General features: G+C 32.8%; 1 protein-coding gene across 5 annotated transcripts in view; it reads right to left on the bottom strand.

Moving 5' to 3' along the window:
* Positions 1 to 14710, bottom strand: part of Rad54b (RAD54 homolog B) — a 99828-nt gene that overhangs the window by 23277 nt on the left and 61841 nt on the right. For all 5 annotated transcript variants that reach the window (XM_021728670.3, XM_078016910.1, XM_078016908.1 and 2 more), the window contains 3 exons: positions 7857 to 8042; positions 4259 to 4537; positions 1882 to 2044 (listed from right to left, as the gene is read on the bottom strand). In XM_021728670.3, coding sequence (XP_021584345.2) covers positions 1882 to 2044; positions 4259 to 4537; positions 7857 to 8042 — 628 coding nt within the window. The remainder of the gene's footprint in view (positions 1 to 1881; positions 2045 to 4258; positions 4538 to 7856; positions 8043 to 14710) is intronic.

Raw genomic sequence — 14710 nt, 5'->3', positions numbered from 1 at the left:
ATTGTGTCCAACTACAACTAAAAAAAATTTTTTTTAATTTAAATCTTGTCCATTTAACACCACAAAATGGATCACATGAGTAAGAATCAGAGATTGGGACACATTGTTTTAAATTCTTGGACTGCAAATAATTCTAAGGAAAGAATGATTGTTAGAATTGTTTTGCAGAAAACTCAAGCTGGTATCTATATGAAGATTAAATTTGAGAAGAATCAGAAACAATACAAGTTAGGAGTTACTACAATAGTCCAGACAATACACTATGTCTATATGACATCATTTACTATGGACTGCCATAGTGGGATACTAAAAAAGGTTAGGAATCAAATAATATTTAGGAACTTAAAATAATTAAAATATCAGGCTTAACCTCAGAAACTAAAAGGTCAAATATTTTCTCATATACAGAAATTAGAGTAAAATATAGGAAAAGGGGAGAGAAAGACAAGATAACTTAAAAGGAAAGATGAGTAATGTAGAAGAAGGAGATGAAGAGACAGAAGAGCTGGGGTTGTGGCTCAGTGGCAGAGCCCTTGCTTAGCATGTAGGAGGCACTGGATTTGATCCTCAGCACCACATAAAAATAAAATAAAGGTATTGTGTCTACCTACAACTAAAAATATTTTTAAAAAAAGAGAGAGTGAAAGGATGGGTAAAGGGAGGTAATGCAGAATGAATTCTTTAAAAATCAGGTTATGTTTATATATAAACATACAAAAGGGAACTTCATCTTATGCACTGGTAGAAAAAAACAATCAAACACAAATTAATAGATAAGCAAAAGGAAGTAGCAGAAGAAGCAGAATGGGAGAGAGGAGAAATGACCAGAGAGAAAAGTGGGGGGTGGGGGGGAAGACTGAACTGAAAGCGAATTCCATGCATGTATGAGTTTGTCAGAATAAAATCAACTTCTGTGCATAACTATAAAGTTCTAAAAAAAAAAATTTTTTTTTTTTTTTAAGTTCAGCCTCGATTAGATTCAGAAGGTGAAAGAAAAAGATGATTCCTAGGCCAACTAAGATAAGATCTCCAAAAGGAGGAGGTGAGAACTTAAATCTAGCTAAAGGTTTCTGGGAGACAGTTATTTCCTATCATTCACGGGATTCTTCGAATTGGGGAAAATGTACATTTATCATTACCTTTAAATGACAAATATAAAAATCAAAGGCCTTTGCATTTAAAAACAAAACAAAACAAGGAAACATTCCAAGATGTTTGTGGTATTTAATTTTGGGGCCTTTGATTCTTTTTCTTCTTCTTTCTGCTGTGTAGATGTGTGTCTTATAACTTTAAGGATACTACTATTCCTTAATAAGGAAAACCTCAAAGTGGGAAAAATAGAGGTGAAATAGAAGAAATCTTTTCCCCAAAATTCTTCTAAGCAAAATTATGAGTTTCTTGTTTGCTTCCCAACCCCTTATCATACTAGTAGCAAGCTCTTATTCTATCACTTTTTTTTTTTTTTTTAGTTGTAGTTGGACACAACACCTTTATTTCACTTATTTATTTTTTTATGTGGTGCTGAGGATCGAACCCAGGGTCTTGGACATGCGAGGCAAGCACTCTACTGCTGAGCCACAACCCCAGCCCTCTTATTCTATCACTTTAATGTTGAAATATTTTAAAAACCACTTATGAGTAAGGACCATGGTCCTAAGTCCTATATGATTACCTCCTCGCAGGGTTTCTGGCACATAGCATCCATCAAAAAACACTTTTGAAATAAATATACTCATTAAGTATCACTTACCTTTCCTACCAACTAAAATTCACAGTGTACCCTTTAGACTCCTCTTATCAAGCTATTCTTGGAAAAGCATTTTTATGTTACAGGGTAAATCAAAACTCAAATTAGACTAAACAAATGACTTCTTTTCCTACCTCATTCCCATTACAACTTCATAAAGGAATATGATTCCTTCTTTCTGGTGTGGGCGAAGATGATATACAAGGTGAGGATCAACAACTACCTCCACAAGAGGGAAATTGTTCTTATTGAACATCCACTGGTGATTCTTGTCTGGTAGTGGCATAACAAGGGAATCTTAAAATAAAGATAAAAGCATAATTATAAATGTAATTTCACTTTGTCAGCAACTACACTTATCTTGTTTTCATTAATTCCCAAGATAGAACTCTTGCCATCATTTATGGGAAAAAAAAAGATGATATTTAGTAATACTGATGCTAAACAAGATTACAAAACCAAAAAGAAACTCTCACACCTTACCATTGTATGATTTTATTCAAAGAATTACAAAAAGCTTCCCAAACTTCATATGCTCCAGACTGCTTCGAAACCACTAATTCACTCTTGTCCAATAAGAAACTTGGTAAGCTACAACATTCACTAGCTCAGTATTCAGAGTAGAGAACTACTTTCACCTGAAGTTAGAATTTTGCAAAGATGCATTTATCAATGCTTATGGCTTCACATTCTAAAGATTCTCCAAACTTAGCATAAAGACTTTCTTATTTTCAGTCCTACATATACTAACAAAAAATGACCATTATCCCTATTATCAGAAATGAACATCATACATTTTCCATGATTAAGCTATCATTATTTGCTTAAAGTTAATTATTACATTCATAAATGACAAATTCATGATCCTGTGCAAAGCCACATGAAATAAACAATTGAATAATAATATTAATTCTCTGTACATAGTAGTACATTCTTGTAATTCCAGTCACTAGAAAGGCTGAGACAGGAGGATAGCAGGTTCAAAGCCAGCCTGGAAACTCAGTGAGATCTTGTCACAAAATGAAAAACCAAAATAAGTCTGGGGATGTAATTCAGTAGTAGAGCATACCTGGGTTCAATCCTCAGTACTGGAAGTGGGAGGAAAAAAAAGTAATTCTCCAAGTACCATCATAAAGGCAAAAGCAAATAAAACTATAAGGCAAGTCTCAAATGATAAATCTGAGGTAAGATAATAAAACCATCAAACTTATTTTGGGGGTGAATTTGCATGTTTATATCATGGTTAAAAATTGAATTAGATACAAAAAAAAAAGAGAGAGAGAGATGTATAAGGAGATGAAAACAAAAGAAATAGGTTCAGCCAGGTGTGGTGGTTCACACTTGTAATCCCAGCAACTCAGGAGGCTCAGGCAAGAAGATTACAAATTCAAAGCTAGACTCAACAACTTGGCAAGGCCTTCATAAACTTAGTGAGAACCTATCTCAAAACAAAAAATAAAAAGGGCTATGGATGTGACTCAGTAGTTTAGTATCCCTAGGTTCGATTCCTGGTACCAAAAAAAAAGAGAGAAAGAAATAGGTTCCAGTAGCTTAAATTCATTCATGTAGAAATATACAGTCACATCAAAATGAGAGTTTTGATCATGTTTACCATTAGCAATCACCTAGAGGACAATTTTTCTCTGGATCTTCCCAGGATTCTAAGTAAAAATGCTTTCATCTTTGAGGTCAATTAGGCAAGGGATTAGGAAGTAAAAATGGATAATTTTTTTAAAATAATTTTTTTGTTGTCAATGGATTTTTTTTTTTTTTTAATATATATGATGCTGAGGATTGAACCCAGGGCTTCATGAATGGGAGGCAAGCACACTACCACTGAGCTACAAACCTGGCCCTATAAAGTAAAGTTTTTAAAATGAAATTCATTAATGTGAACATTAATTAAATTGAACTGAATTTTACAGGTGAAACTTGATTTCTTTGTATGGCATCATACCATTCAACATTTTCATACACTAAGACATGTGATCAAAGCATATGCTATTCAAAGCATAATTATAATTCTGGTCTATAAATTGACTATTTTTTCTCCTTTCTATAGAAATCAAATTTCATTCAAAATTATACTTTTGTGTGGGACTACAGTTGTGGCTCAGTGGTAGAGTGCTGGCCTAGCATGTGTGAGTCACTGGGTTCAATCCTCAGCACCACATAAAATAAATAAAATAAAGGTATTGTGTTCATCTACAACTACAAAATATTTTTTTAAAATTATACTTTTGTGTATGTCACATTTACAGTTAGTATTTTTCCTTCAACACATGTATAATATTTTGATTACTATATTTATGGATTATATGTTTACATATTAAATAATTACCAAACCCTTATTGTTCGTCTTCAACATAATCCCTCGTGTAAGATTGAATATATGAAGGAAAATATGTATTTCAGCTGAACACTACAAAACAAAATTTTAAACTTTAATTCATATACAAAAATGATTTTGAAAGTAAAAACAGAATATTCAAATTATTTATTAAATCTCACTTGGTGCATATGGATCATAGCGTGGTTTGCAATTTTGGGAACCATTCTGTCTATTTTCCTTTGAACTTGGTTTACACACACTCTTGAAAGGGTTAGAAAAGCACTTTCTGGCAGTTTGAGAACTTGGGATAGCAGGACTTCCTCCTCCATGCTGAAAACACCTGCCACTGTTGAAGTCATCAGGAGGGATTATCCCCACGATTTCCAATTCTTTTCCCGGAATCATCAGTGTTTGGCCCTCTTCGATTGTTTCAAGCTCTTTGAATTTATGTCCAATACCTTTAGGTTGAGAAAGAAAAACAAATTAATTGAACTAACATTCTAAGATGACAGTGATACTATAGCCACCTTTCCAAAACAATTCAGGATGAAAACTCTGCATATATTTTAACCTTGTACAATGTGTTAGCCCAAATGAAACATAATTTTTATTTTCATTAGGGAAAAACTAAAGTCAGAAGAAATTACGACTATGAAAATCAGCCACGCTTTAACAAAAACAAGGCTGCTTTGATTTGAAAACATCAAGCCAAGAAAATGGTGTAATAGGCTACATGAACTCTCTTTTTTTTCTGGAGAGACACTATGATATCTCTGTTTCCAATTAGAAATAGCTAGAAATCTGAAGAATTAGCAATAAAAGTAATGGTTACCACAACTAGAAGTGAGTGTACTGAGATAACAAAGTTAAAATACAGTTGTGGCAAGAAGCTTTTGTATTACAAGTTACAGCTCTTTAATTATATAATTATAAAGTGATATATTTTATAATATTGTTTAAATTAATATTAACTTAATGAACATTTAAGTGTTGCCATGTGTAGGGTGCTGATGGAATATAAATATGAATAATTCAACAAGTCTGCTCAAAATGAACATTAACTAGACAGACAGGAAAGTATGAGAGTCTAAAATTCTATCAAGTGAGTCAAAATATGAAATGTATAGATATTGTGCCATCACAAAGGGCAGGAACTATGTATATCATAAACTGTTCTTAAGTTTCTAAAAAATATTAATAGACTGTCATATTTCAAAAAATATGACCCTTATTATTAGTTGAAAATTCTACAATTTGCCCCAATAAAACTCATCTTAAATTTATTATCTGGACCAGTTTTAAAAGTGTTTAATATTTTTTCATTTTAATTAATATTTTTAAAATTACTTATAGTAAAGTATGTTTTACTTTTAATATTCTTAAGTAGAAAGACTTTACTGGTTGTACATCTCTAATCCAAAAATCCTAAATCTAAAAAGTCCAAAACCCAGAATCTTTAGAGCACCTATATGATGCTCAAAAAAGTTGTAGAGATAAGGAATGCTTAACCTGTGCTTAAGCTGACGTTCCAAATATGTTTAGTGATGTTCCTTCACTTCATTCTGATTCAGCAATGGTCTTGACCTCTCCACATTAATGAAGATTATAGTTTTAGCTTTTATTCTTATAGAATCCAATTACTCTTAAACTCAGTTTTACATGAAAATGAAAGACAGGAATAAGCATGAGGATATCTTTAAAATTCTTTAATTCCAGAATCTCTCATTTTATATTGGTCCACAGTAATGGCTCTTTCAAACACCTGAAGACTTTCTTAACTGTTACCCTCTGTTTTCCACCCTTGTTTTTCATTTTTGCTTTGTTTCTGGATATGGTATAATAGTGGCCATTTAGCTTGACTGCCCTATCACAATTACCAATAATTTTAGTGTTCCAGTTTTGGTTTTCTTAGCAACTATCCCTATAGCAAATTTAAATCCTATCTATCTAATTATTTCAAAGAAAATCTGCTTGTTTATAGGGAGTCACTTGCACAATTAGCTCCCAATTAAAGCTCTTATTAATGCTATAATTAGGAAAGCCAAGTAGTTAGATGTTTTAATTTGAAAACCAATATAATCCCCTTCATTGTTTATAACTGGTTCTCATAGTTGGATATTAGAATCACCTGGAAACCTAAAACATACCTATGACCAGTCCCTTTACCTATTCATCAACTAAATCAGAGCCACAGAGTTTAGAGCCCAGGCATTAGAATTTTTAAAGCACCTCAGTTGACTCTACTTGCAGGACCAGGGTTAAAAACCCACCAGTTTAACTTTTATACCTGCAAATAAAAGATCATTTTATTGTAAACTATACATACACAAAACTATGTATATGATACCTTGTAAGATATTACAGAGTTAATTCTGAGAATTTTACCTCTCTAGCTGAAAAACCTAGCCCCAATCTACCTTAACAACATGAAATGAGTACTGTCCTCTTCTTACTAAGTATTGTATACATAGTAGCTGCCTCCTGTTTTTATAATAAATAAAACATTCTGTTGCAGATCATTAAGTTCAATTTCAACCCTTATTGCTGTGTCACTACCCTTCCATACGCTACATTTCTGAAACACCGAATTAATTTCAATTCTTTCCTGCCTTTTGTATATGCTCTTCCATTTACACAAGCCCCTTTCACATGACCTCCCAAATATATACTTTCAATATATATTTCTTAAACAGTAAATCTGATGAGCTTATCCCTAAGTCTCCTAAGCTAAATTAAATGGTCCTTTTATGTTATCACTACACCTAATAAAAATTTATTGAAACAATTATTTTATTGTATCCTAATTATTAAATGCATTATCCTCATTAAACTCTAAATTAAAATAACCTTTAATTGTTTACTCCTAGCATAGTGGTTGGCACACATATGTTACTAAAAATTTGTGGGGGAGGGGGGTATTGAACCCAGGGGCAATTAATTTTTTTTTATATCAGGGATTAAATTCAGGGGCACTCGACCACTGAGCCACATCCCCAGCCCTATTTTGTTTTTTATTAGACACAAGGTCTCACTGAATTGCTTACCACCTTGTTATTGCTGAGGCTGGTTTTGAACTCACAATCCTCCTGTTTCAGCCTCCCAAAATGCTAAGATTACACGAGTATGCCACCACACCCAGCTACAAACAATAATTTTAAGTGAAGGAATGAACATGTAAAACAGATTTTATAATTTGGCCACATTCAAAATTGAACAATAGGAAGCAATGCAAATAATAATATGCTCCTTCATTTACAGAAGCTTAATATAATATTAAGCATTTTGAATGTATAGGCTAACTTGTACTAGGGTCAATTACACTGGAAACATTTTATAACACAAATGGTAACCTCCAATTTAGATGTGTTAATCTATGTAAGCCTAACCATTATTTCCTTGTTCTGTTTCCCAAAATTTTCTTGCATAGCACTGAAATTCTATTATTCAACTTTTGCTATCAACACCCTTTAAAAATTTTTAATCACTAACCATTCACAAAAAAAAAAGAGGAAAAAGCATATCAACATAAACTGCTTAATCTTAGAAGTATGACAAAATAACTATATATAATTGGCGACCATAAGTTGAATTTATCTTATTGAGCTAACACAGATCCTAAGATAGTTAGGATAACTGATTAATATGAAATAATTTATGTATCATATATAGTATGGCATGAATATGGACTTTATAAAGCCCAATTATATTTCAATTTTATAATCAAAAATACATATTAATTTTAGATCAATTCATAAACATTAGGTAATATCATAATACCTTTTCCAATGTCTTTGCCATCCAAATCTTTCAATGTAAATGACCTTCCTTTTACAATAAGAATAGCATCACCTTCCCACTTTTTGTGTTTTTTCTTTGAAGGTTTACACCAAACAACATTAAAATATTTAACGAGGCTCTCAGATTCCTCTTCTTGTCCCTTGGACTCTGTTATTTCTTTAGGAGCTAAATGAATCAGAATTAAAACAAACAAACAAACAAAACATTATTAGAGATGACTTTAATGTTTAAATGTTAGGGTCGTTTTTAAAAAAGGTACAAGAAAATCAGATTTATTAAGTAGTATGAAAGAATTTTTGATTAAGCTTACGTTAGCATTTTAGAAACAAAAAAGTTCAAATGTCAGGAGCTACCATTACCATGAATAAAATGAAGATAAATTTCTTATCACCCATAAGTTATACAAACTCAACTGAAGTAGAGTAACAATAATCACTGTAAACATTTTTGGAACTCTACAAAGTTATTATTTCAATGTCTATAACATTGGGAAATATTTAAAATTACATTTTGACCACTGATTTAATTAACAGTGACACAACAAGTTGAGGGAAACTATATTGTAATAGTCTGAAATAAAAACCTAAATTTTTCTTTTCTTCACTTACTGTGTAATTAACAAAAATATATATATTTATGGAGTACATCATGCTATTTTGATATATTATATACATTATGGAATTCCTCACATTTTTTCATAGTGAAAATATTTGAAATTAATAGCATTTTTCAAGAATACATTATTTTTTATTAACTACAGACACCATGTTTTACAGTCTTGGAACTTTTTCCTCCTTAACTGAAATTCTGTATCCATTCACCAACATTTTACAAATCCCCCAACCCCACTTCATTCCTCTGGTGATCACCACTCTACTCTCCATGAATTCTATTATGTTTTTAGAGTCCACGTATGAGATTATACTGTAATTATCTTTCTATGCTTCACATATGTCATTCAGTATAATGTTCTCTAGGTTCATTTATGATGTCCCAAATAACAGGATATGTATTTATTTCTTTATTTAGGTGCAGATGATCAGCCCAAGGTCTTGCATATGCTAAATTCCCAGTTTTTCTTCTTTTGAAAGGCTGAATAGTTTTATCCACTGATATTGATGGACACTTAGTTTGATTCCATAGCTGGTTATTGTGAATATTGTTGAAATGAATGTTGAGAGTGCAGATATCTATTCAACATATTAATTTCTTTTGGGGGGGAAATTATATATTATATACTTAAAAGTGGAATTGCTGGATCATGTGGTATGTAATATTTTTTCAAATAAGAACACATGTAGAGCACCAAGGTATGAATGAGACTAAATGTTATTAAAATACTTTTGTTTCCTAATTAGAAAGTAATCAGTTTGAGCCACTGTTTTGAGAATTTAGTAGTATAGGCTCAGGAAATAAAATGTATCTTCTTACAAAAGTCTGGTTTTCTCTCAAAAACACTTCTAGGATCACCTTATAGAAACATATACAGTCTAACAGAAAATACTCCAGCATCATGAAAACTAATCTCTAGAAACCAGTGGTTGTGGGCTGGGGCTGGGGTTCATGGTGGAGTGCTTGTCTAGCATGTGTGAGGCACTGAGTTCAAGTTTCAGCACCATATGTATATATATATATAAATAAATAAAATAAAGGTCTATCAACAACTGAAAATATATATATTAAAAAAACAATGGTCGTGAAAATATAATTCTATACCTAGAAGACCCAAAAAATTCTACCAGAAAACTTCTAGAACTAGTAAATGAATTCAGCAAAGTAACAAGATACAAAATCAATACCCATAAATCAAAGACATTTCTGTATATCAATGACAAATCCTCTGAAAGGGAAACAAGGGAAAACTACCCCATTTACAGTAGTCTCAAAAAAAAAAAAAAAACCTGGGAATCAACGTAATAAAAGAGGTGAAAGATCTCTACAATGAGAACTACAGAATGCTAAAAAAAATAAATTAAAGAAGCCCTTAGAAGATGGAAAGATCTGCCTTGTTCTTGGATAGGCAGAATTAATATTATCAAAATGACCATACTACCAAAAGCACCATACAGACTTAATGCAATTCTAATCAAAATCTCAATGACAGTCCTCCTAGAAATAGAAAAGGCAGTCATGAAATTCATCTGGAAAAATAAGAAACCCAGAATAGCCAAAGCAATCCTTAGCAAGAAGAGTGAAGCAGGTAGCATCACTATACCAGATCTTAAACTATACTACTGAGCTATAGTAACAAAACAGCATGGCATTGGCACTAAAAATAGACTGGTAAGACCAATGGTACAGAATAGAGGACACAGAAACAAACCCACACAAATACAGTTATATTAGTCAAAGACACCAAAAACATACATTGGAGAAAAGATAACCTCTTCAACAAATGGTATTGGGAAAACTGGAAATCCAAATGCAACAAAATGAAATTAAATCCCTATCTTTCACCATGCACAAAACTCAACTCAAAGTGGATCAAGGACTTAGGAATAAAACCAGAGACCTTACATCCAATAGAAGAAAAAGCAGGCCCATCATGTCAAATTAGGCCCTAAGTTCCTTAATAAGATTCCTATAGCACAAGAATTAAAATCAAGAATCAATAAATGGGATAGATTCAAACTAAAAAGCTTCTTCTCAGCAAAAATAACCCAATCAATAAATGGACCAGGGAACTGAACAGACACTTCTCAGAATATATATACAATCAATCAACAAAAATATGAAAAAAATGTTCAACATCTCTAGCAATTACAAAATTACAAATCATAACTACTCTAAGATTTCATATCACTCCAGTCAAAATGGTGGCTATTATGAAGACTGTTAAACACCAGGGTTAGCGAGGATGTGGGGTAAAGGCACACTCATACATTGCTAGTGGGACTGCAAACTGGTACAGACAATATGGAAAGTAATATGGAGAATCCTTGGAAAATTTAATGGAACCACCATTTGACCCAGTTATTCCACTCCTCAGTCTATACCCAAAAGACTTAAAAACGGCATACTACAGGGACAAAGCCACATCAATGTTTACAGCAGCTCAATTCAAATAGCTAAACTGTGGAACCAATCTAGATGCCCTTCAGTATATGAATGGATAAAAAAAATGTGGTATATAGACATAATGGAATATTACTGAACAATAAAAGAGAATAAAATCATGACATTTGCAGGTAAATGGATGAAGCTGGAGAATACAATGCTAAGTGTTAGCCAATCCCCAAAAAAAAAACAAATGCCGAATGTTTTCCCTGATATAAGAAGGCTGATTCATCATTGGGTTGGAGGAGGGAGAGCATGGTGAGAGGGGAAGGGAGAGGGCAAGGGGACAGAAAAGATGGTAGAATGAGATGGACATCATTACCCTAAGTATATGTATGAAGACTCGAATGTTGTGAAAATATACTTTGTTTACAACCAGAGATATGAAAAATTGTGTTCTATATGTGTACTATGAATTGTAATGCATTCTGTTGTCATATATAACAAATTCAAATAAAAAATTTAAAAAATAACAGTGATTGCTGCTTACGGAGTTGAGGAAATTGACTGGAAAGGAGCTAGACAGAACTTGTTATAAGTGATAGGTGTATACAATTAAGAAAGATTACCAAACTGACCATTTAAAAGCAATACATCTTTATTACATTTGTTATATTTAAATTTTATTTATTTTTAACATCTTAATTTAAAATTTGTTATAAGATGATGCAGAGGAAAATTAATTATTAATGTTCCTTAAAATTATTTAAGAGCTGGGACTGTATGTAGCTCAGGGGTAGAGCACCTGCCTCACATGTGTGAGGGTTTGATCCTCAGCACCATATAAAAATACATAGATACATTTTTAAAAATAAATAAATAAAGATATTGTGTTCAGCCGGGCGTAGTGGCGCACGCCTGTAATCCCAGTGGCTGAGACAGGAGAATTGCGAGTTCAAAGCCAGCCTCAGCAACTTCGAGACCCTGTCTCTAAGTAAAATACAAAATAGGGCTGGAGATGTGGCTCGGTGATCGAGTATCCTTAAGTTTAATCCCTGGTACCAAAATTGTGAGTGCGAGTGTGTGTGTGTGTATGTATGATTTAAATTAAAGACCAAATGCCCTAGATCTACTATTCATAACTATTCAGTCAAATGCTCTCTGAATTAGCTGTGGTACAAGCAAAAACTAAAAAAAAAAAAAAAAAGTTACATTTCTCTGTTAATTCCCATTTTAAAACTATTTAAATAACTTCATTCCAATCCAATATAGTTATTAGAACTTAAAGATCTTCCACCCTTCACAAACTCAGGCCGTCTTCTGGGGAGAGGAGATCAAGCTGGTTCCTGCCAACACCCAAATTAAGCTCCTAGGTAAATCCACAGTGTCTCCTCCCACCAGCAGAGGAAGCACCACTCAAACCATCAGTCTTTATCCTTGTGCAGTCAGGATCAATTCCAGACACAGTCCCCTCCCTTTAAACTTTTCTTGGCAAGAGTCACACACTAACTTCTCAAGTTCTGGAGGAAATATACAAAGCTTTCTGAAAGGTTTCAGAGAACCTCTTCCCCATTTACTTGGAGATAGAGTGGCCACTCCTCTTCCCTCTGCTGCATCTCAATCTTAAAAAGACAAGACAAATTAAAACAAAAAATAGTGGTCTAGGGGATAGGGTTGTAGCTCAGTGGCAGAGCACTTGCCCAGCATGCGTGAGGCACTGGGTTCAATTCACAGCACCACATAAAAATAAATAAAGGTATTGTGTCCATCTACAACTAAAAAAAGAAAAAAGAAAAAAAATATATAGTGGTCTAATAGATTGAAAGCACAAATTCATAATTTTATAAATAATGGTGTCTTTTAATATTTTGAAGCAAACTTACCATACTATAATGTACTAATTCAAATTACACTTGATCACAACAGACAAAATTTCCCCATTTGACCTTATCTCCTTCTTTTCCCCTTGGCAATTATAGATTAGACATAAAACACCAATTATCCCGTCATGAGAAATTTAGACCCTCATACTGAATCATAGCTCCTGCTTCTCACCTAACTTCTATATATAGGCAAAAGTCAGTCTAGCTGAAGGTGGCAAAATCTAATTGCCACATTACCGAAGGCGTTTCACTATGACTTTTACCAATTACACACCTGATCCAGGGAAGCCATCAAAACAATACAACTTAACAAAAACCAAATAAATTTTAACCTTTTAAAATGCATCATTTATTTAAATAAAAAAAGGAAATACCTTGATATAAGGAATAAGAATGATCACTTCTATTCAACACTGTCCTATAAGTCCTATCCATTGCAATATGACAATTAAAACTTTAAAAGCAAAAGGATAGGAAAGGAAGAAATAAAAATTGTACCTATTTGCAGATAATGATTGTTTTCACAGAAATCCCCAGGGATTCTAAAATCTGACTAGATCTTATAAAACAAATTTAGCAGGGTCACAAGACATAAGGCTCATTGGCAAAAAGAAATCAGAAAATGAAATTTTAGAAATTCCATTCCCAGTAACTCCAAAAAAAAAATCACACAAATACTTAGAAAAATAAAACAAAAGGCATCCAAGTCTTCTATACAAAAAAAAAAAATTAAAGAGCTTTGTTGAAAAAAATTAACAAATCTAAATACATATAAAATAACAAATCAAAATCTAATTAAAGAAAGCATCTATTTCATGTATTGGAACATTCAATTTGGTTAATATAACAATTTTCAGATGGGCCCAGTGGTGCTTAACTATAATCCCAGATACTCCATAGACTCAGGCAGAAATATCACAAGTCTGAGGCAAGTCTCAGCAATTTAGCAAGACCCTGTCTCAAAACAAAAGGACTGGGATTATAGCTCAATGGTGAAATGTCCCTGGTTCCAACCCCCAGTATTCAAAAAAAAAAAAAGAAGTCAGTCACAAAGACCTTATGTTTCATGATGTTGTTCACATGAAATGTCTAGAACAGGGAAATATATGAGATAGAAAGATTAGTGGTTGCTTAGAGCTAGAGGATAGTTATTTCCACCACCTCATGAGATTGCCTAGTGATAGCTAAAAACATAAGGTTTCTTTTTTGGGTATAGAAAATGTTCTAAAATTGACTGTGGTCACTGTTGCACATAACAATGAATATATTAAAAGCAAATTGTATGGTATGCTAACTATGTCTCAAACTTGCAAAACACATGCACAATAACAGTACATACTCATTAAACTGAATAAAATGATTTTGAAAACTGACTGTAGCAAGTGTTGACAAAGACATGGAGCAACTGGAAGGAATATAAGATGATGCATTGGGAAAAAGTACAGCTGATCCTTTAAAAGTTACATATACCTACAGTAACCACTGCTTGGTAGAGATGGAGGAAGAAAAGGGAAAGAGGTAGTTGAAGAAGTTGAATACATTGATGACATATGTCCACAAAAAATACTTGTACATCGTCAAACAAGGTAAATTAATCACTCAAAGGTCTAAAAATCCAGTATCATCATTAGAACTCAGATAACTCATTATTTTATCACTGGCACTCATGGATTTTAGAAAATGAGTCTTGACTTTCTTCAACAAATAAATTTATAGTCAGAATCATCAAGGTTTTTTCCTGAGAAAACAGATGATTCATATCCTGCTTAAATCACCTCTATCCAGAGTGCCCTGAAAGAATTCAGACTGCTTTGTTAACTCTGAGCAGAGACCAAGAAGACACAGAACTTAAACACAACTTCTCCATTTCCTGACCTTCCTTCCATAATAAGGGTATATGGATAAAGGATAATTTTCAGATACCTCTTTGTATATACCACTAAAAAAATGTAG

The sequence above is a fragment of the Ictidomys tridecemlineatus genome, chromosome 7 (genome assembly GCF_052094955.1).
Source record: "Ictidomys tridecemlineatus isolate mIctTri1 chromosome 7, mIctTri1.hap1, whole genome shotgun sequence".
Classification (NCBI taxonomy): Eukaryota; Metazoa; Chordata; class Mammalia; order Rodentia; family Sciuridae; genus Ictidomys; species Ictidomys tridecemlineatus.
The sequence above is the reverse complement of the archived record's forward strand: the minus strand, read 5'-3'. Positions and strand labels throughout refer to the sequence as shown.